Source organism: Chiroxiphia lanceolata, chromosome 6 (assembly GCF_009829145.1).
Source record: "Chiroxiphia lanceolata isolate bChiLan1 chromosome 6, bChiLan1.pri, whole genome shotgun sequence".
NCBI classification, from domain to species: domain Eukaryota; kingdom Metazoa; phylum Chordata; class Aves; order Passeriformes; family Pipridae; genus Chiroxiphia; species Chiroxiphia lanceolata.
In genome coordinates, this window is record NC_045642.1 from 43,274,272 (window position 1) to 43,296,675 (window position 22,404).

The 22,404-nt window shown below is 40.4% G+C and overlaps 1 protein-coding gene across 26 annotated transcripts in view; it reads left to right on the plus strand.

Moving 5' to 3' along the window:
- The window catches only part of NRXN3 (neurexin 3), a 1,006,081-nt gene that overhangs the window by 277,124 nt on the left and 706,553 nt on the right, over positions 1-22,404 (plus strand). For 24 of the 26 annotated variants that reach the window (XM_032692472.1, XM_032692495.1, XM_032692496.1 and 21 more), the window contains one exon: positions 6,592-6,753. In XM_032692472.1, the coding sequence (XP_032548363.1) occupies positions 6,592-6,753 (162 nt within the window). Of the gene's footprint in view, positions 1-4,771; positions 4,817-6,591; positions 6,754-22,404 lie in introns of those variants that run through there. The other 2 variants (XM_032692493.1, XM_032692491.1) reach the window with 2 other exon arrangements.

A 22,404-nucleotide genomic window follows, 5' to 3' on the forward strand; every position in this document is an offset into this window, starting at 1 on the left:
TGAACGGGAGAAAATGCTGGGGAGAATTTTGTTTTATTTCGTTGGGACAGGCAGATGGGAGAGAGTGTTGGAGAAATGAGGAAGCTCAGTGGAATTGCTGAAGTTTCTCCACCTATTCTGGATCTTGGTACCTAGAGGACAGTGAAAAAACATTAGTTGACGGGAATTTATCCCTGCTGCAATATCTTCATTTCCACTTCATTAATTTTCTGTGTTTTTTTCAGTTTGATTTAATAATAAAAACTTGTGACATAACTTTACTTTCATCTCCCTTTTCCTTTTATCTTTTTCTGTTCTCCCTTTTTTATTTTATTATTTCCTTAATTATGATTCAATCTTATCAGTAATATTCTTGTTGTATTTAATTACCGTGGGAACAGAGCCTTTTTCCAACAGCCAATGCTCTACACCTCTCTCCTTTTTCTTTCAGTTTTGTTAATTGGTTTAACCATTGCCGTGATGTCACAATTCTAATTCTGGAAGTCTTTTGTTTTTCTTTTCCTTTTTCTGTTGTGTGTGCATGTGAGTGTGCAGGTGTGCAGACTGGTGGGTATGTGTGTAATTAATTTAACTTTATAGCTTTGGAATTAATTGGCTGGAGTCTCTCTGAGTCTTCTTGATTCTCTGTTCTTCTTTTCTTCTTTTTGATTTTTTTCCTCTTCTTTCTATAATGAGATTTTACCTTATTTCTTGTGTCTCTGCCTGTGAGACTCTTCTGTTGGCTGTGAGGACTGGAAAAGTGGAAGGATCAAAAAAAACCGAGCAAACCCAGATCAATCCAGCATTCTACAATTCTACTTTGGAAAAGTTTTTCTGATTTTACCAGTGTAATTTTACACATCTACATACTGCTTTTCCAAGCAGACAACTGTATCAGGTGATGTATTTGGTAGTAGGCTAGTCCTAAGATCCCAAAGCCGTTCTCATGAAATATAAATTCATACATAAATAGATAAGATAAAATTAAATAACCTTGCTCTGAAAGCTGGTAAATATATCAAGTCACTAAGGCCCATCCGCTGCATGATAAATGAGGTTTACACTCTGAATAGGAGCTATTTGGTGTCCTGCTCACTGGTAGAGGCAGCAAAAATAGCTTGTAAACTAAGATTAGAATAGAATATGACCTATTTATTTCCTCATTAATGTGAATATTAGCAAAACCCTTAATGGCTTTATATAAGTTTATACAATGTAATTTACTGTGAAAACAGCTTTTGTGGTAACATTTTATGGTAGCTAAGATCAAATGTGTCTGTGAGTATAGGATAATCAGCGCCAGGGATCAGAAATAGTCTCTACTAGCAGATGTCAGTGGATAATTTATCTGTTATGGGGATTTCATATCTTTCTTTTCAATATTTGGGTTCAGGGCTGAAGATTTTTATTTGTCTTTCCCATGTAAATCCCTATGTTTCTACATGCTTAAGGATGTCTGGGTCTTTGACAAAAAATCTGTCACCAAACTTCCATGAGACTCCAGGATTCTTTCCTATGGAAAAAAATGAATCTGTTTTCCATACTTTATATGCAGATGCAAATTTAATTTCTTATGCATTGGATGGGTCTTAATGATCCTATTTTGTTCAAACTTTCTGATCAGTACAGTAGAGGGAGAGACACCAACTGGTCTAGGTTTGTCAATCTGGAAGGGTCAGAATATATAGCTTTGTTTAATTTGGGGGTTTTATTTTTATTTTTAGCTAGTTTCAGAACAGCTCATCTCTGAATATCTCAGTAGAGCTTACTGGCCATTTTAGTTACTCTTACTTTTTATTTTTTGTTGGAAGTCAATTTCAATGGGAAAATGTGCCAGAAGCAAGATGAATCCTTGCTTCATGCCAGCATTGGTTTGGATCTTGAAGAAGCAAAAAGTAAAGGGCCACAGACAAAACTGTGGATGGGAAGCTGTAACATTCTTTTCTTAATCTTTTAGTTAGTGATTTTTTAATTGGTCCATGGAAATGGACCAAGACAATGGAAATATGTCTATGCCTTTTCATCTTTGATTAGACCAAGGCAGTACTTCAGCAATTACTAGAAAGCAGGTGAGTCCCTTGCCAATTCAGCAGCATCTTAAACTTTTAATCCTCCTGATCTGTTCACTATGGATCTTTTTAAGTGATCCTGAATTCTTTAAGGGTTCAACTTGACTAGGCAAGAATGAGATGTTTCAACGAGATGGCTGTGTTCTTTCCAAAGAAAAGGCAGTCTTAAAGTCAAATTAAAAATAATTAGCAGAGGTGATTTGGGTTCCAAGTCTGTAGATAAACATGACAGAATACAGTTCAACCAAAAAATATCAATAAGGCTGGACTTTTGTTTTTTCAGTCTTCTTTTCACTGGATACTTCCATTTTAACTCCTGATCTGTCTCAAAATTCAGACATTGACCCAGAACCTAAAACTGGAATACCCAGAAACTGGAATTCATGAAGCCTTGAGGCAAAGCAGTCCTGATAGTCCTGACCATTATCATCCAATATAATTTTGTATAACCTAAATAATTTTGTATGTAAAAGATTAACTACCCTATGTCTTTCCTATAAATTCACCTGTAATGTTGCAGCATAACAGAGGTCACTTGGAAGTCTTGTTTTCCAGCTGTGCTCATGTTTCCTCAAAAACACCCACTTCAAAACCAAACTCAAAACCCCAACAAAATACATTGCCTCTGAATGCTAAGGCCTTATAAGAAGATCAGTAGCCTCCTTGTAATTGGTTGAAAATATTGCACTGGAGATAAATATATTTCTCTTTAAAATGAAATTTTAAAACAATAGTTTAGAAATTCCAAGAATATGTTCTAAAGCTAAAGCAATTCCAGCTAAATGGACTATCAGCAGCTTCAGAATGCCATCTAGTCTTTTCCTCTGCTTTTTTGGGGCTGAGAGAAGGGGGAGGAGGATTTGCATAATTTTTTGGCTGTTTCTAGAATTAGAATAGAACTTTAAATAATTGGACTTCTGCCCAGTATTTTTTGGAATTGTTAAATGTTTTGTAGCTAAGCTAGGAGAGTACTAAGTGCTGCTTTTTTTTAGATCAAATGACTATCGCAGTGGTTAATCTCCTTAGAGACAAACCAAGTGAATCCACAGATTCCCTTGAGTAGTGATTGTTAATGTCAAAGCAAATCTCCTTGTTTATTTATCTTATTATTTCAGTTAAAACTAAGCCCTCTTTCTGCCTTGTGAGAAACCTTTACTTAGAAATAGGATCATGGCTATATTTTACCAGGGCTTTCAGAGCATGTTTGGGGCAGTGTGGACTGGTGGGAGGAGGAGGAGGAGCAGAGGAGACTGAAGGTCAGACTTCCCATGTCTGTATTCAGGTCTGCTGTTGACACTCCATCTCATTTTTAGCCTGATCTGCCCCCTATCCCATACTCCAACTCCCTTGTTTATAAAATGGATTTATTAATACAATATTTCGCTGTGAGTGAGACTTCCTTGATTAAGAATTGAGGATTTTGTGCTCATTATACCCAAGTACAGAGTATTATTATTATTTCATTATCAAAGGCAAATAACCTTGGGACTTTATGCTCAATGCTGCAAAGTCTTCACAAACTTACTTCCTTAGTCAATGCACAACTGAGGTTTGCAGGCAGATAGCTTTTACATGAGGCAGCATAGAACCTGCCTGTGTAATTTAGGATAGTTCGTGCCAGCTTAAGCCACAACAGAACAAGGACTTGGACCCTCCAGGGACTGCCCTTCCCTATCAACACTGAAACTAGTCTCAATGCAAAATCTGCTATAAAGATCTTGAGTTCCTCAGCTGCTAAAAAGCAAACAAGAAACAACGTGTAGGTTCAAGCAGTTGGTATCTGCGTGCCTTGGGAGGGGTTAACAAAGCATCTACAAAGTTCTGTCGAAACCAACTGACTGGTAAATTCTCCTAGCTCCTTCCTAATATGGATGCAGTATAATAGGAGAATCTTCTCAATCTTCTATCTTCAACCTTGACACAAGTGACACAATTCTTTTTACACAATTCCTCGACACATTTCTTCCTACGGTAGGAGAAGTTCAAGTCCTATACTCTTGGATGACAGAAGTGAGCTACAGGCACACAGTCAAGCACAGGCTTTGTTGTGTGCTCCTCCTGAAAGTTACAAACTCCCCTACTGTAAAGAAAGCTGCAGATTGGGAAACTTGGAAGGAAGACTCAGAGTCTTGGACTCTTCATCTGTAATACTCCAGCCAAAGGAAATACTGGCCTGCTTGTGATACTCTGCAACACTTGAGGGTAGTGAGGCTTGGAAGAGGAGCAGGCACGTAGGTGGGTGGTTGTGGGTGAAAGAATGGAGTCATGATTGGGTTTGTGCTGAAGGGGCAAATTGTGTACTGTGTGTGTACATCTTTGAGAGTAAGGTTCTTGTTTGAGGGAAGCACCTTGATGGGCATTTGAAGAGTAAGTATTGCACTGTTTTAACTTCGATTCAGATCTGGAAAATGTGTATGAGGGTTGAAGTTAATAATTAAGACCAGGGTGGGAAGAGTAGGCAGCCCCCTCTTTCTTTACAGTCTAGATGGCATGGTTCCCCATAGAGTCCTGGTCATATTGTCCTCTTTCTCACTTTGTGTGTCTCAGGTGCCCCACGCCTTTTTTTGAAAAACTAACACTAGACCATTCATGCAATGTGTCATTTTTACTAACCAACTAATGTACTAACACCCTAACGACTCATCTTTGCTTTTAGTTATTTTAATTAACAATCGTTCTGTTCACGATTTTTTAATTTCCTTTCTTCCCCCTTTTCCGCAAAGCACTCAGGCATTGGACACGCTATGGTAAACAAACTACATTGTCTGGTAGATATCATTCTTATTGTCTCTTTTTTTGGGTTTGCCGTGTGTTACCTGCCTTTTCCTCCCCCTACCCTCTCTTTTTCTCCCCCCTCCTTTATACTTACTGCTTCCTTTAATTTTATTTTAATTTTATTTAAAACACTTTTTTCCCCCCTCCTTTTTTTTTTTCTTCTTCTTTCTTCTTTTTGAATAGAAAAATGAGCATCAAAAGCAACTAACACAACTCTTCTGGAAATGGGCTTTGGACATTTCTTTCATTGTTTTCTTCACCTATGTCTTTAGTTGTATTTTTTTCCTTTCCAGTGATAAATTGCTGGGATTTTTGTCCCTTGCTTTTGAGTTTAGCTTTCTCTCTTTTGCTTTTGTTTTAATTTTGCTTTTTTTCCTCTGCTTTCAGTTTATGTTTTTTTTTAACTCTGAAGGTTTCTAGATCAGAACCATTGCAGGGCCTCTAGTCCGTGGTGGTGAAGGCTCTCTTTTTCTCTCACTCTTTTGTTGTGGCAATGGCTATTACAGGCAAACTGGCCAGAGTTGTCCTCTTTCTCCTGATTTTCCCCCACTTCCCTCCCTCTACTTTCTCTCCTCCTCCTCCCTCTTGCTCTCTCTCTGTCTCACTTTCTCTCTCTCTTTCTGACCTCTACCTGCGTGGCCAACAGGAGCTCAGCCGATTGTTTGTTTCAGTACACACTCTGCATGGCATGTCCACGTCTGGTGACTCACCTGTCTCCTCCTGGCCTCGATCTATTTTCCTCCATCTTCCCTTGAAACCACTAACAGCATCTAAGCAAAACACATCAAATTCACTTGCTCCTCTCCCTCCCCCTCCTTCTGTCACCCTTCACCCTCCATGTGTTTGTGGTTAGAGATTTTGGGGGTATTTCTGTTTGGGTTTGAGTTTTTTTGATTATTATGCAGTTTGTTTGGTATTTTTATTTTTGATTGCATGCAAGTGTGAAATGGTTTTCTCTCCCTCTCCTGCCTCCCTCACTTTTCACTTTTTTCCCATCATCTTTCTGGGCCTCAGATATATTGGCATGATATGTCAAAGTGCAGTGTGTGCACGCTTTTTCTTCTTTCTTTTTCTTTCTCATCTCTGCTTCTATCACACTTGTTGGTGTGTGTTTGATTTATTCTGATTTATTTAATTTTATTTTCTGCTTATATTTTGGTTATGAGTTAGTTTTTAATTTTTTTCTCCTTTTTTTTTTTTGTGGTGGGTGGTGGGTGTGTGTCTCTCTAGGTACATGGCATGCACATCCATAATGTATTGAAAGTGAGATTCCTTTCCCCTCATCCCTGAATGCATGATTGTCAGTGTGCCGTGAGCAAAAGAAGCATAAAAAATAAAAAATACCAACCTTGTCTTCATTAGTGGTTTGTTTTGTTTTTTTTTTTTTTTTCTTACTAACAACCATAACTAACTGTAATCATTAAAATAAATTCTAATCAATCATAAAATCAGCTAATATGAGAAATCTCTTTCAAGGACAGTTCCATTTTCTGGCCTGAATAGATGGAAGGCATCTGGATGGGCAGGCTGGTGGGTAAGCCTGAGAGTGCTGATGCACCAGAAAACGGAGAAGTAGATGCTGAAACATTTCTGGTGTGGGAAAATCAGACCAGAAAATAGAGCTTCACTGAACAAAAAAAAATACATACCAAATCTCAACAAAATCCTTAATAAAACCAACATAAAATTATAGGGGAGGCAAGTTGTTCTGTTCAGGATTGTAAGGTCATTACTGGGATTTTCTTTGTCCATTGTGTCCCTCAAACAGGTGACAATCTCTGTGGATGGCATCCTTACCACCACGGGCTACACACAGGAGGACTACACCATGCTGGGCTCAGATGACTTCTTTTATGTGGGAGGGAGCCCCAGTACTGCTGATTTACCTGGCTCTCCAGTAAGCAACAACTTCATGGGCTGCCTCAAAGAGGTAACTATTTCAAATTAATTCTTATTTCTGTGCTTTGGGTTTCTTAAAGTCATCGCTCTTTCCTGCTTTACACACTCAATGTCTTCCCCTGATGCTGAATTTTATACTGATCTTGCAACAGCTCTGTAAGGATAAACTTGTCATTTGGCTGGACAGAAGGCTGGAAACCTCATGATCTTAAGGGCAGAATCAGACTTCTAGTGTTTGGATTACAGAAAAAATAACCCTGCTAGTGGGAGAGGTGTCTTCTGTAAACTGTTAGTAACATTTTCTTCTAAATGGCTATCTTCTAGGCACTGAGGCAATAGCCATTATAAAAAGATAAATGGCCTTTGTTTACCGAGTCACATTTTTAGCTGAAAAAAGTCATGTTCAGAAGCTTATTTAGAATTTTTTTTATGATCCTGGATTTCACCTGGGAATATAGATAGTTCTAAATTTTCCAGGAGGATACAGAATTAGAATAAAATGGAAAGATAAAAGTTGAAAGTAGCATAAAAAGTGTAAATTATGTGAGGAGAGTGCAGCATGAGGGTGTAATGGAGGTGTGGCAATAATGAGGCATGTGGACTTGGAAGTCCATGTGTTATGATCCAGTTTTTGAGAGATGCTTCTGCCCGAATTAAGGTGCAAACAAGACTATATGCTGAAGTCAGTAGTACAGATTGTACTTAAGAATAAAATGTGAGATAGAGAGATAGAAATAGAAAACAGAGAGAAGAGAGAGAGAGATTAAGCCACCACCAGTGGATCCAGTGGTGAATCCGTTGGTTCTTCTTCGCCTTGGGCTTCTTGGTGGTGGTAGGTTCTGAGGTCATTCAAAACTTTTCACATTTATACATTTTTGAAAACAAATGAATTAATGCTCATTGGTGTTACAGTCTGCCCCGCAAGGCTGAAGTAACTTTTGTTTTTTTGCTAATAAATCCCTCGGGGTGAATAAAAGTAAATCAATAGTAGATTACCTGTGTTTACAGATATAGATATATATGGTTTATTTTGGAACATTTTGGTTGCAAAGGAAAACAGGTATGTAGCTGTTTTCATTATTATTGTCTACAGTAATATGGCAATATAAAAACATAAAGATATCGCCCAGGAAAATGTGTAACAGAAAAGAGAGAAAGAATAAAAAGTTTATAGTCACCACCCGGAGTTCTCTGACAGACTTTGTTGTTGTTGCTGTCATTGCTGTTGTCACTGGTGTCTTGATCCATTGGGGAGTGGTGAGGAAAAGAAGCCCATGAAACATGAGTTTATGTACCCTCAGAAACCCTGCTGGTGCTTCCCCTGTGTGTGGGGGAGTGCTGTTTTTGCACAGTCATGCTGTTTTTCAGAGGCTGGAGGTGGTGGTTTTTGTAGAGTCATTTAGGCTTGGGGTGGCAGGGGTTGCTTCAGAGGCACTCCTGCTAAGAGGCCTTCTCTGGGTTAGTGATGGGTGTGTGCACAGAGGGCCTAGCCTGACTCATAGGAGATAAGTATCACACACCGGGAGTCACCACTGGCCTTCTTTAGACAAGCATCACACACCCAGAGACTCACCCTTAGAGCCTCTGCAAACCTAACAGTTCATGGGTTACGACCTCCCTCCCTCTGCTTTATCTTCAGTCCCCTGGCAAGAGGCTTGCACAGCTCGCTGCAGTAGCAATGTTTTAAGGCAATGAAGAAAGTTCAATTCCTCAAAATTGGCTCCACAGTTCTCTTATTCTATTGGTTAAATGATTCTCTAGCTTCTTATGCTAATTAGTCCCATGCTCAACTCAGTCTTTCTGTTTGACTTGGTGGGTTTGTTGAGTCAGTGGGTGCGATCTCTCCCTGACGGAAGAGAGTTTCTTCCAAGAGTTTTCTCCTTAAGGTTGTGATTCTGTATGAATACTGTTTTTCACAGGGTGTGGCTAGGTTGATCTGATTTTATTTGCAGCCCAGCGGGTTGTTGCAATATCATGTTTGGATGAACACTTAATATCAGAGGAAAGGTGGAGGTTTCATACAGGAATCATGGAAGCAACAATGCTGAGGTAGATGTTTTCTGGCTGTAACTGACTTGACAAGTTACCATCCTACTGATACTCCACTTGTGGTGTCAGGGGTTCTCTGTTAATGTGCCAGTCCTCTGATGTGAGTAATGGTTGTCAGAGTCTGAAGCTCTGTCCTGCCTGACCTCTGGATTGGTTAAAGAGATGCACATATGCCGAAAAAGAGCATGTGAGCATCTTAAATAGGAAATTAAACTGCCCTGCTTGAATATGAACTGCCATACAGATCCTTCTGGTTTCATCTGTGGAGCCTTGGGCCTGATTTTCCTAGACACTGAGCATCTCAGTTTGATTGAAATCAGGAGGAGATACAGCTTCTTAGTGTCTCTTTAAATCAGGATCTCAATTTTATTTATGGATGCTATGAACAAAACACTTAGCAGAGGCCGTTTTTATGTGTGCTCTAAGTCAAGCCAATGGAGCAGAGAAAGCAGTGACAAGAAAATCTTCAGCAGCTTTATTATTTATATAATCATTTGTATTCTATTAGCTTGCACAATGTGCTAAGAGCCGCTTACATAGCCGTCCAAGGCTCATAATGCTCTGTGAGAAGAAAAATCCAAGCATCCACTTAAGAACGAGAGGAAGTAAACAGATAATCAGAATGTGCTTTGTAATCTTCACTTGACTAGGCAGTGACAGGAGATGTGTATGAGCAGATGTCTTGACTTAAAGACAGGCTGGTGCTGTCTGGTTTAAAGCTATAGTCTGCTTAAAAGCAACCTACTTATAGTCGTGGTCCAGTAATGCTTTCAGCTCTTGTGAAAATGTGTCCAAAATGTATCTTGCCCAGTCCCTTATGACAAACCCAATATACACTATTTACTAAATATAACTGTAGTGCAGGGTTTTCAGGAGAGGCACATGGAAATGGGATGGAGAAATTAAATATTTCAAAAGGGAAGCCATGTTACTTAATTAGGACTCTGTGCTTCCATTCTGCCATTCCTTCACACCCCTTAGGCCACAGGGTGAGTTACTGCAGGTATCACTAGGAAGTGCAAGGAAGCTGACTGTTGTGCTTTTCCTCAGTTCTGGTTTTTGCAAGTTGGGGGGGAATGGGGAGCTGCACTTGATGGGGAAAGAGCATCCCTAGATGACTGTCAGAATCCTGACAAAGTCCAGAAGTGCTGCTATAACACCAACATCTGTGCAGAGCAGAGTCTGACCAGCATAAATAGCCTGCATAGGCTGAGAAGGGCTCTTGCTGTATAAGTAGTGAATTACTCTTTGACATCAAAGCAGTGAGTGCTTTCATTAAGTGCACCTTTGGATTAGTTGAGCAGAAAATAGTTTGCCTTGTGAAAGTCCTCCCAGGGTTTGTTTCCCCTTGTTTCCTTTGCTGGAGGTGAAAACACTGGTGACAACGGTAGAAGGACCAACCTGAGATCCACTTGGAATTATGGGATAGATTTTTTGAGTGTTTTCTTTATGTTTACTTCTAAAACACCAGGGTGCATCTGTACAATGCAATGCAGCACAGCATGGTATGAAAGAAAGGTAGAATACCTTTGGGGATCAGAGTGACCCCCTGGGGCAGCCAGCTTTGATCCTTGAAGAGGCAGAACTGGGTTAGTGCAGTGCTTGTGTGCTTATAACGTTTTTGATTCCAGGACCGGCTACAGGGAACTTTACTTGGCTTTCTGCATAGCATAGTAGTGTATTTCATAAATCAATCCCTAAAGCTTATGTTTTTGAACTTTTTCTTTGTGGCCAAAAAGGATGCTTAGTCTCTCATCAGGCAGTATGGGAGGAGCTTGTGTTTTTAAGAAAAATATTCTAAGCTAAGAAAGTTAGATGAAGGGGTAGGATAGACTAATAGCATATATTGTTCCTTTCAGTTTATGCTTTCAAGTAGAGCACCATGCTCTTTTTTCCTACCAAGGTCCTGCTGTGTAATTGCCTGTTCCCAGAGACATACCACACCCTGAGTGGATTACACTGTTGTTTGTAATGGTGAAGAACATCCTGCCAAGCTCTGTACTGATCTCCTGAAGGTGTTAAAGCAGAATGGTCTATTCCTGCTCCTCTGCATTTGTTGAAGACTGTCTCTAGGGATGTGTCACTTTCCTAGGAAGACAAAGGGGTTTATGCAGACTTTGGGGTGTAACTTTTAGCATTTACCCTGTAATGTCTTGTATTTCATCTGAACTGCCTCAGCCTCAGAGTACACCAACAAAATTGCTCACAGGGGAGCTAAGGAGGCTCCTTGAGTGGAACGTTGCCTTCCCATTTCCTCTGAGATTACCTGTGGGTGCTGAGGTGCAGGGGGGCAAGTGCCTAACGACCCTCTGCAATTGGGAGGGACTTCTCCACTCAGCTGGGATTGGTGATAGGAGGAGGGGTAGCTCTGGCAGGGTAGACACTTCTTGTGGTCAGAGTCTAAGCCTTGACTAGGAGGAATTGGAGTGCGTAAGAGTGTGTTCCTGGGAAGGAACTAAGGATCTCAGGGCTCCTCTGCTGCAGTATCTATATATTATTTCCTAAAATTAATCTAAATATCTACTTATCTAAATAATGTTTTCTTTAGGTCAGACAATTTCTGGCCTAATGGTTCCTCCTTTCACCAAAGAATAGATCCTCCTGTCTTGAATAGATCCTTCCGTCTCTTCTTTTCCTTGTGGCTACAGGTTCTGATGGAAGAGATTCCAGTAAGTTGCTAAATCATAAATCCACTACTCCTAAATCATAAATCCAAGTATTGAATGTGTAGTTCAGGTTGGGGTTTTTCCTCCATTTTGATCAGAATTAAAGATTTCCCAATATCTGGTAACACTGTCTGGTTTACCTTTCTCCATAGCCATCCCGATAGTGTTGCAGTATACCTGACGCTGTAGTGAGGGAACCAGACTAGAAAAGAAAAGTAACTTTTCCCATGAAAACTTTAAAAGACAGAATATGCAAATGTCTGTACACAGACATGAAACATGGACGTTGCATTGTAGTTCCACAAAATCTAAGGCTTTTTGGACTTTCATTCTTAAGATAAATCATTCTAGAGGAAATCTGTGGGGAAGCTGGTGTATTTCCTAACATGGAGGAAACCAGATATGGAGATGGGATAGGAAAAGATACAGGAGCAGATCTTGAGACAACTGAGGAGAAGTGTTTTTAATGGGTGTCAGGGAAGGTGTGACAGTGCTTCAAGAAATAAGGATTGGCTAAACATGGAGAAACACCGTCTGAAGGTGGAAAGGGAAAAGGATCATTAATAGTTTTTACTGTTTTTAATGACACCTGAATGGCCAGAAGGGAGGTAGGACAAGAAAGGTAATGACAAACAGCTGGTTTTGCACGTACTGAAGAACCTCAGGGAGGAGTTTCCATTAATCAAGGTTGGAGCGGGGGAGTGGCAGGGTGGGAAATTTAGCTGTGTAGGCAAAGAGGGAAAATGGGACTTCAATATCCAGTTGCTAGGGAAGGGAGAGAATCAGATATTTCCTAGGATTAGGGAACTAGCCATTCAGATTTGATTTACTTGGAGCAGTACTTATTTGGTGCAGATGCAAGTGCTTTAGAAGACCCTAAGGTGGTCTCTAGAGAATGGATGTTCATGAGAGAATTTATGAAATCTTCACATTTTTCTATCAGTGCTTTATTAAAATCTAAATTCTGAAAAATGTTGATTGGTACTAATGGTTTGATGGAAGTAGGGAGGCTTGCATATGGATAGAATATGGCAGAAATTATTGCAGGGGTCAGGCACCATCTGGCCGTGATAGAAAAAAGCTGTGAAAGCTTAGATCATTTCTGTCTGAAATTTAACTGCTGGAAGCCAGATTTGCAAATGGTTCATGAGCGTGCCCAGTTGCTGTATATATCCCTCGGATGCTATCTGCAAGTCAGGTCTTTTTCAGGACTATTTGCATATGCAGTGATGATATGGTTTCTGTTTGGGGATGATTTTTTCTGAACAGTGTCACACTGGGGAGGAGGCTAAAGGTGCAGATAGAAGGCAGCCTAAAACTGGAGGCAGAGAAAAACAGCCTGAGTGTGAAGTGGACAGATGGAAGAAGTTGCAGTTTTAATAGCCAGTCCCTAACAGGGAGATCAGATAGCCCAAAAGCTTTTGGTGCCCAAGATCCCCTTCCACAGCAGTGATTTAACAGAGCCTCAGGAATGCGAAAGAGAGTCAAGAATCAACAGCGTGGGGAATTTTACTGATGTGCTGTGAAGGAAGTTACCACATGAATGGCACTAGTTACCCTCACATGTTAGTCCAATACTGCTGTTCCAGCTGTCCTATTGTGTTTGGGCCAGTCTGTTTCCTGTCTGTATTACTTAATGAATTTAATATTTGAAAAAGAAAGGAAGGGGCTAGTGGCAATGTGTAGAAGCAGACAAAGCATGGCCAAAAGTTGAATATGATTCTACTTCTTAAAATATTACTTGTTCTTAATCTTGGTCTTTCATTACTATTCTCTTTCAGAGCATTCCAAATAGCCCTAGTGACGATGATGACCCTGATTCCTAAACTTGCATATCCAGAGGTTGTTGGTTGCCCCACTCTTAAACTTCCAATTGCATTACTGCTGCTATGGTGGATCACCCTCCTGTTGCAGCTGTAGACTGTGTGTACTGAGAGTCAAGAAGATCTGTGGTTTTCTCTGTGCATCTGCAGAGCATCCAGCACAAGACCTTCATCAATTTTTTAGTGCCACTGTTGTAGAAATATTAAACAGTGGTTTGGGAGACACAACAAGGGAGATGTTAGCTAACATTTTGAGCAGCTCCTGATGACATTTTTAAGCTAAAAAAACCCCAAACTCATTTCTGGAAAGATTGAATTTGGAGATAGGAATTGAGGCATTTGGAAACTGAGAGAAACAGGATATAAGGCAAGATACTGAGAGAATTCTGAGTAGACCAATAGATGGGGAGGAAAAGTTGATAGTGTTTTGTCATCAAGCAAGGCTTATAAGCTTAGGTCCTGTGCTTGTTTTCATTTGCTATTTCTATATTAGCTCATAGTCAGAAGGGATATTATGGTTGGTTAGTAGAACATTTCCCAGGTTACCTGCTGGCTGCCAACACATATTGGATACTTGGGCAAGAATCCTGTAAGACTTTGTGGTACACAGTGAAGAATAACTTTTGCTTTCTGATATGAATATGGGACACGACGTGAAGCCAAAGCGAACAAGAGGCACTCTGAACTGAGCATCTGAGAGCTGAAACACCTGTCTATGGACTTTCTGACAGCACTGAAAAAGAGGCAGCATCTTGAGAAGGATTGTTTAAAACCAAACTTCTTTATCTTACTAATGGAACTTATGTTGCCCTGCCAGACCTCTGCTGTGCTGCCAGGAGTGGCATTGTGCCTTCCTTGTTTTGCTTGCCTATAGGTTTAAATGTGCACTCCATCCTATAACCATGAAAGATTGGATGTACCAGCCTTTTTCCACAACTAGACTGACATTTACCCTACACACAAGTGTAGGAGAAAATGTTTAATACCACTTATGTCAAATCAGGCATGAGTCAAGTAAATCTTCTGTAGTTCGTGGTCTCAGTGCTAACATTTAGCAGTGATAAATGTCAGCCGCTCTGGAGAAGGCACTTGATCCAGCTGATTTTGCTAGTAGCTATTTTTTTAGAGAATCATTTAGCAAAGATAGGAGAAAAGAAGAATGTTTGTGTATGGAAGTCCTTCCAACACATAAAGTCTATGCCCATACTGTGAGCTAGGGAGAAAGGAAGAGACAGGATGCAGATTTCTGTCCAGTATCGGTGAGTCATGGGAGATGAAAGGTCAGAGGTAAGTATGCAGAGAGGAAAGCATCCCATGGTACAGTAACGCAATGTCAACTTTTGGGCATTAATTCATCTGAAGGAGTCTGGGCATTGAGGAGCAAACCAACCGTCCCTGTAGTCTCAGAGCTTTTTCCTATTTAATACTCTTCTGAGTGAATTCCCGTAACTTTCCCCACTGCCTTAACACTGAGAAAGTAGAATATCCCAGACTCATAGCTCCCAGAAGTATGTCCCAGTCTGTTTGACATGACAAATGAATATCTTTTGTTTTGGAGTATATTTGCATAGTGTCTAATATTTTTTTATCCTAAATCATCATTCTTGTGAATGACAAGGATCTCACACAGAAAATCCAATGGTGCAGAGTTTGATGCAATGTGACCTTATACTTAGTAGATACATGTACTAGAAGTAAAATTCATAATGATGAAATAATGGTATTAGCTCATAGGACCCTTCAGACAAAGAGTTCAGCAGGTAGTTTTATCAAAGTGTCTCTTTTGTCTTCTTTCAAACCATCAGCTAAAATAAAGTACCAGAGGGAGTAAATGTCTTCATCCTCCTTCAGATGCTGCAACTGAGGCACAGTTATGGTGTATCTTGGCCAATATCATACACCCTGCTACTGGCAGAGCAATAGATAAAAGAGGGACATCCTACATATCATAGCTCTTTGTTGATCTTCCTCCTTGCAGGGGTAGCTTATGTCTTCAGTACAGTGAGAGAGTCACAACTGCCTGATGTTGTTACTCAGAATACTAGAAGTTCCTGAACTTATTACAACCTTGCTTCTCTGGGGGACTTTCTTCTTTACCAGTAATATTTAACTATTTCTTCTTGTTTTAGCCTTGATATCTTTATATGTTCCTCTCAAGCTGACAAGGGGATGAGTTTGAAAAACAAACTTCAGAAGGTTGCATGGGGCATATATAGGTTACATCTAAAGTGTATCTTAACTTGCCGGCTGAACTGTTGTTGATGGGTATGAAATGTGCCCCTGCTTTCTTTTAAGAGTCAGCTCAGGTGAGGGAATTAAGAAATCTGGAACAGACTTTATTCCCAAGAAATCTAAGTTGAGGTGAGGGGGTCTGTTCAAATGAAGATCAGTCCTGAACAAACAGTTGGCATTGCAGTTCATTTTTCAAAGTGGGCAGGGTCTGATGGGCATTTCTCTTCTTTGTGCTGTTTCTCAAGATATTAGGAATTACATTATAAGGGCAGTGTATCTTAGGAGATTTCTTCCATGTCTGACTGGGAATAGGAAATGATCTTCCAGTTATGTACCCAGTTAAAATTTAAATTTGTACTGGATCTGGGGAGACTCTTTAATGAAGTACATGTTGCTCTGCATGTTTCAGAGGTTAATATTTCACTTTCTTGTGTTTGTACATTTTTAATAAGGATTAATGGCCTGGCCCAGTTGGTGGTCTTGTCAGGTGTATTGGTGTGCTGCCAGTGCTGCAGCTTTGCTTTAGCAAGGGGGTTATTCAAAGCCTCTGTTCCTTATGTAGCCTAGCCCTTGCCTAGAAGTGAGGTTTCTGCTAGCATTATTGCCTTGGTTCTTGCATGAAGAATATAACTTGGTCATCTTGGCTTATATGCATCCATAACAAGAGTTTTGCTGGCATAATGATATTGGATGAGGGTTTGTTGCAAAATAACATAAGCTAACCTCAGTTATTGATCAGTCTCTTTCATCAAATGTTTCTGGCCACATAGAAAGTGGAACAGTAATGTACTTATGATGTATCTATAGAAAGTGTACTCATGACCTGCTCATTTATCCATGGAAAGTATTCCTGTTAAACTGGAAAAGAATTCTAAATTGCCTCATGAAATTAATCTTCAGTGAATGCATTTGAGTATGAAAATGAAGTGCTAGAGTTATTTTTCAATTAGTAAACCATGGGAGAGCCAAAGACAGGAGCTGAATTTTTAGCTGACTTTGGTACAGGAGGTGGAGGAGATGTTATTTTATCAGCTGTCTACTGAAAAAACCACTAGGCTCCTAAAATTCTTTCTTTAATGCAATTCATATAGCTGACACTCTAGAATACTGTAGCTGTAATGAACCCAGAAGAAAAAATTATTTGTTTTCCTTTTTTTTCTCATAGCTCTGTCCACAAATTAAACAAATATAGGTGCTAGTGAAGACCACATGTATTACAATGTAGTATCTTGTTTTCTGGAACTGTTATCGGTGGGCAGACAGCAGCTTGTAGGTGTTCTAGGTCATCATCTGTGCACACATTTTGTTGGGGGTTAATTTAAAGGATAATTCACATATCAACAGTTCAGTGGCATTGAACTGCTAAAGTTACTGCACTCTTAGAAAGTTTACAAAAGTAATAGCCAAAGTTCTATTAATAGAGTGTATATGTTGATTGAGCATACCTTTTAAAGTGAGTATTGATGGGCAAACATAGATATTAAACTTTCTATGCAGCAGATGTAAGAGGTGTTTTTTGCAGGGCTGTTTGAGCTGTGCACGGCCACCATACTTATAAACTAAAGAGAATCCTTGGAGCTACAATGAAGTGGAGTCTAACCCAGTTTAACTCTCTCCAGCTGCCACTGGAACAGGTACCTAGGGAGGAGGCTAACAGCAGAGGTTGCTGTCACCACTGGGCAGTGTAGCCAGGAGGCTGATGTGTCACAGCAGTAATGCAGCATTCCAGTGAATCCCAACTGAGCTGTCCTCCTGAAACTCAGTCCTGGTACTATGGCTATCTGTGATTGCTTTGCAGTAGGACCATTAGGAATGGGTTTTCTTTCCTGCATGATGAACCTGACTCCTGCTGAGCTTCTTTCAGGGATGTGCTGTGGTTCAGAAAATTAGTGTTTACAGATGTAGAACTATATTCATATTGACAAATTCAGAAAATGTACTGAGACTGGAGCAATATAGCCTGTGTTTTTTGCATATAATGAAGTTAACTGGTAACCCAGCCCTAAAGAATGGACATAGTAAAGCAACAGTCATTACATAAATGTGTGATCTAATCCGTTTCCATTCAAGAATGAGCAAACTAAGACAGGATACATTGATAGACAAACATAGCTGAGTCCAAAGTCATGAGCAGAGCAGTGGTGATACTCGTAGTAGTTACTGTGGCAAAGATTTCTGGCTGTCTTTTTCGTATGCTGTTAGTCAAAAGTGATACCATCCTAGTGGATGCTGTGAACATTGGCTGTCCAAAGCCTGATGTTCTCATCTTACAACGAAAGTAAATGAGCTTCTTTTGGTTTACTTGGCTTTGTAGTTCACTGAGCTGACTAAATTCTTGGATTGGATGAATACTGAGAAGAAATAGGTATGTTTTTATGTGTTGCTCCTTATGTTGCACTGAAGAGATTGCTAAGGATCGATCCTATACTGTCAGATAGAAATAGAGATGAGAGTAGTTTTGGAGAGTCAGGACCTGCCATATGCTAATATTAATAAAATTACATGAGAGAGAGAAGTTGAAAGACTGTTTACATTCATGTGTATAAACCAGGCGCTTTCAGCTGCTTGACAAGTGTCATCTCTTTGGGAGCAGCAGTCACTACATAAATCTCCTTGACTGACCCTGAAAGTTAGACTATTGCTATGAAATGTGCATGCGTTTTGTGAGCAATGGGCAAAGACTGACCTGCTGTTACCCACCAGAAAAAGCCAGGCTGCTGCAGCTGCCAGTAAGGGAGGCAGGAAAGGATGATGGGGTTTGAATGTTGAGCGGGTGGGCTGGATGACTCCTCCCAGGTCCACCACTCCTCTGTAGCAGTGAGCCAGCTATCTGTCAAGTGTGAGTAGCACAGGAGGAGGCAGGCATTTTGTTACTTGAACTGCATGGAAAAGGCAGTGGGCTTGATATAATAAAACCAGATTTTGTATTGTCTCTGATATTCTCTCTGTTCTAATTGTCATTGCTGCTCTCTGGCTTTAGTCGACCTCTGTTGATGTCTGTTGCACTGAATATTTGTGCTTTGGGATTGTTTTATCTCCCTGCTTTCTTCAAACTGCACAGGCAGAATTCGTTTAGTTAGGATTAACAGTGTATGTATCTAGATAGCTAAGCAATTAAATTGGAATAAGATGGATATATGGAAAGATGCAGTTTAAGCTCTGAATTACTTGTCACAAGATTTTATACTCTTTGAGCTACAGTTCCATAAGTGTGTTAGAAATGGTAACTTCAGAGCTCAAAGATGAGTTAGGGTCTGCCCCCCACCCCTGTTTCTTGTAGCTATCTAGACATGGGTGTAGTAAATGGGGTTTATTTTATCAGGTGTTACGGGGATATCGGGAGGATTGCTATATTGTATACAGTGGCTACTGGAAAAACTTAAATGGTCCTATTTCCTAAGCACAAATTTTAGCACCTTAATACATAAATACATCAGGGAGTGCATGGGTTATCTGTAAGCTGCATGGGGCTGATGCCACACAGCTGAACAGTAACAACTGCATCCAGGAAAGCAGTAATGCATAGTGTGTGATCACTAAGCTCCTCTGTCTGCAGTGGAAGGGACTTAAGAGGTGGTGTCTCAGTTCTAGCACCCCAAGAGGTAACTCTGAATGATGCCTGCAAAGCTTTCTTACTGTATCAGCATTAGCAAGCAAAGGGAACACAGAGGTTTGGGAATGGTGGCAGAGATGAAAAATGGCATTTGTAAATGGGGCTTGAGAATGGTATAATCATTCCTGTTAAATCTGTGCTTTTCTTTCGGATTATTAGCCATTTTAAGTGAAATGGGCTTTGCATCTAGAACAAGTCTCTGAACAGATGATTAATGGTTTTATCTGTAATAACTTTACATTTTATAGAACCCTGCTAGGAGTCCGCATCTGGTGAGCCAAGCTATTTAAAGCTGTGTTAATTCTGTTAATTGCTCTACGTTTATTTGGATTGCTGGCACCTGCGGGCTTTAGGATAATGGGCGGGGGTGTGTGTACATTCTCTCTCTCTTTCTAGCTGAGAAAAATGGAAAGGACCATTTCCTCAGCTAGGAACAGCAACCTTGGCAGAACATCCTGGCTGGATTGGTTGTCCTTGAGATTTCCCTTTTTTACTGCAGCTGAATGCAGTGAGATGCCAGCCAGAGGCAAGCCGTTCCCCTGATTGGGGCAGGAGGTAGGTGGACAATCCGCTTTTGCGTGCACTTGCCAACATGAGGCAGTAGCAGCAACAACAGGGAATGAAGCTAGTGATTTTTCAGAAGGCTGATCAAGTCCATATCATTCTGATCCTTCTTCTCAGCTGCCTTCCAGTACTCCTTTTCCAGTTTGGTTTTGTTTGTGAAGTGCTCCAGTGGGTTTCAAGCCCTGAACAGATATGAAGATAAGTATGCTGATGCTTTCTGAACTCTTGTCAGAGAAAAGATCTGGCAGTGGAATTCGGAACATTTGAGGTGACTAAAACATTTCTGTGAAATGTTAGGAGGGCAGAACAGTTGTTTTCATGTTTGCAGTTGGATTGGACAAACCATTGTAACAATCTGGACCAGGCTCTGATGACAAATTTCCCAATCTCTGGGAAGATTATCACATGGACAGCAAAATGGGGAAGCAAAGTGTTTCCCTCATATTGTTAAAAATGCAGCAGATCCTGGGAGGTTTGGTACTTTGCTGTTTTTAGCTAATATGAGCTCAATATGGCTGTTATCTCAGTGGGTAGGAGAGGTGGTTATTCTGATTTATGTAGGGGCCAGTTTTCTCACACCTCTGATGTAGGTTTCAAGTCTGTGTTTCAGCTGTAGCAATGCTAGGTCGTCTTCCCAACAAATCAGGTCATTAACTAAGAAGATCTGTTTGCATTCTATTACTTGTTTTATGGCTGTCTTCAAAACCTCAATTATTCTTGGAAGACCAATGAGACGGTAAGGTGAAGTCTGTCCTTCTGGTACTGATGACGTGATCACAGTTGGATTTCTGCAGCTGCCCTATAACCACTTTTGGCAACTGAATAAATGAGAGGTTGGTTGTAGCCTCCCAAAGGAGGGATTGCCATATCACCCATCTCAAAGATGTAAAGAACTATAAAGAAAACCACCTATAGCAAAGAGGAAAGCTTTCTCAAGAATTTGATAAGCCATGATCCTTGTGATGACTTGTCACTTCTAAAGGACAAGACTGCTGTGTTTGTCATGTTTCTCAAGCAGAAGCTGTTACTGGGGATGCCCAGCTTATTTATTCCGTCCAGGCAATGGTTAAACAATCAATTGCATTATTAAAACTGGTTACAAAGCAAAGCTCAAGAAAAGTATATGGTGTTTTCATATTTAAGAATGGGTCCTTTGTCTGCAGCTTCAGTGTTCAGCTAACCAGGTAAGCTGTCAGCTGAGCGCTTTCCTCCATTTCCCTGGTTTATATTCCAGGGTTGATTTGTCCTGAAGTTGCATTCATCTGAGGTAATGAGAGCACTGAATGCCTCCATGCTCCTTTACTGAGTGTGGTATGCCTGCTTCTCTCTCCTTGTCTGAGCCTGCTTCCTGTTATTCATAACTGCACACTAGTACACCACATAGAAATGCAGCATTGTCACTTCCTTTCTCTTCTCTGCTTTTTTCTTAATATGTATTTCTTGTATGTTCTCTAATTAGCATATGCTTAGCTCTTCCTGCTTCAGGCTAGTTTTCATGTTTACAACCTCTGTGACACATTTTGTTAGAACTTCACAAATCATATATCATAAGAGAAATTAATTATGCATGTAACTTATTAGGTTAATAACTTTCATCTCATTGTGAGCTTCACATAAAGTTATGCATTAATAATCCAAAGGACAGCTTTGACATTGAGTGCATTTTCTAAATCACTTCTTCTATCCCTTCTTACGAGTTTTGGGTCTGTGTGAAAACTACAGATGGTTTTTAAAAACTTGATTCCAGCTGTTTCCACATTTATTCTGGAGACTAGATTTGCCTGTGCATCCATCAGAGGAGGGAAATTAAGTGTTTGTGTCCCCTTTGGTTTTGCAACTGGAGTTTAATAGAACGACTTGATTTGTATAGGGACACCTTCTGGTAAGAATCATAGAATGGTTTGGGTTGCAAGAGACCTTTAAAGGCCATCTAGTCCAATGCCCCTGAAATGAGCAGAGACATTTTCTACTAGCAGGTTGCTGACTTTGAATGTTTACAGGGATGGGGCATTCACCACTTCTCTGGCAAACCCCTGCCCCTGCCTCACCACCCTTATTGTCAAAAATTTCTTCCTTGTATGTAGTTTGAATTTGCGCTCTTTTAGTTTAAAAGCATTAGCCCTTGTCCTATTGCAACAGGCCCTGCAAAAAAGTTTGTCCCCATCTTTCTTATAAGCCCTCTTTAAGTACAGAATGGCTGCAATGAGGTAGGTCTCTGCTGAACCTTCTCTTCTACAGGCTGAACAATTCCAAATTTCTCAACCCATCTTCACAGGAGAAGTGCTTCTGCACTCTGATCATCTTTGTGACTCTCCTCTGGACCTGCTCCAGGGCCTTTCAGTTGGCCTTGTTAAAACGTGAGGTTCCCATGGGCCCACTTCTTGAGATTGTCCAGGTCCCTCTGCATGACCTCCTGTCCTTCAGGAGTGTCAGCTGCACCACTTATCTTAGTGTCATCTGCAAACTTGCTGAAGGTGCTCTCGGTGCCACTGTCTATGTCACTGATAGAGGTACTGAACAGTCACAGTCCCACTACAGACCCCTGAGGGATACCTCTTGTCATTGATCTCCATTTGGGCATTGAGCCATTGACCACAACCTTGTGAATGTGAGCATCCAAGCAATTCCTCATCCACTGAACAATCCATCCATCAAATCCATATCTCTCCAATTTAGAGAGAAAGATATTGTGGGGAGCCATGTCAAAGGCTTAGATCTGAAAAATGCCTCCTCAA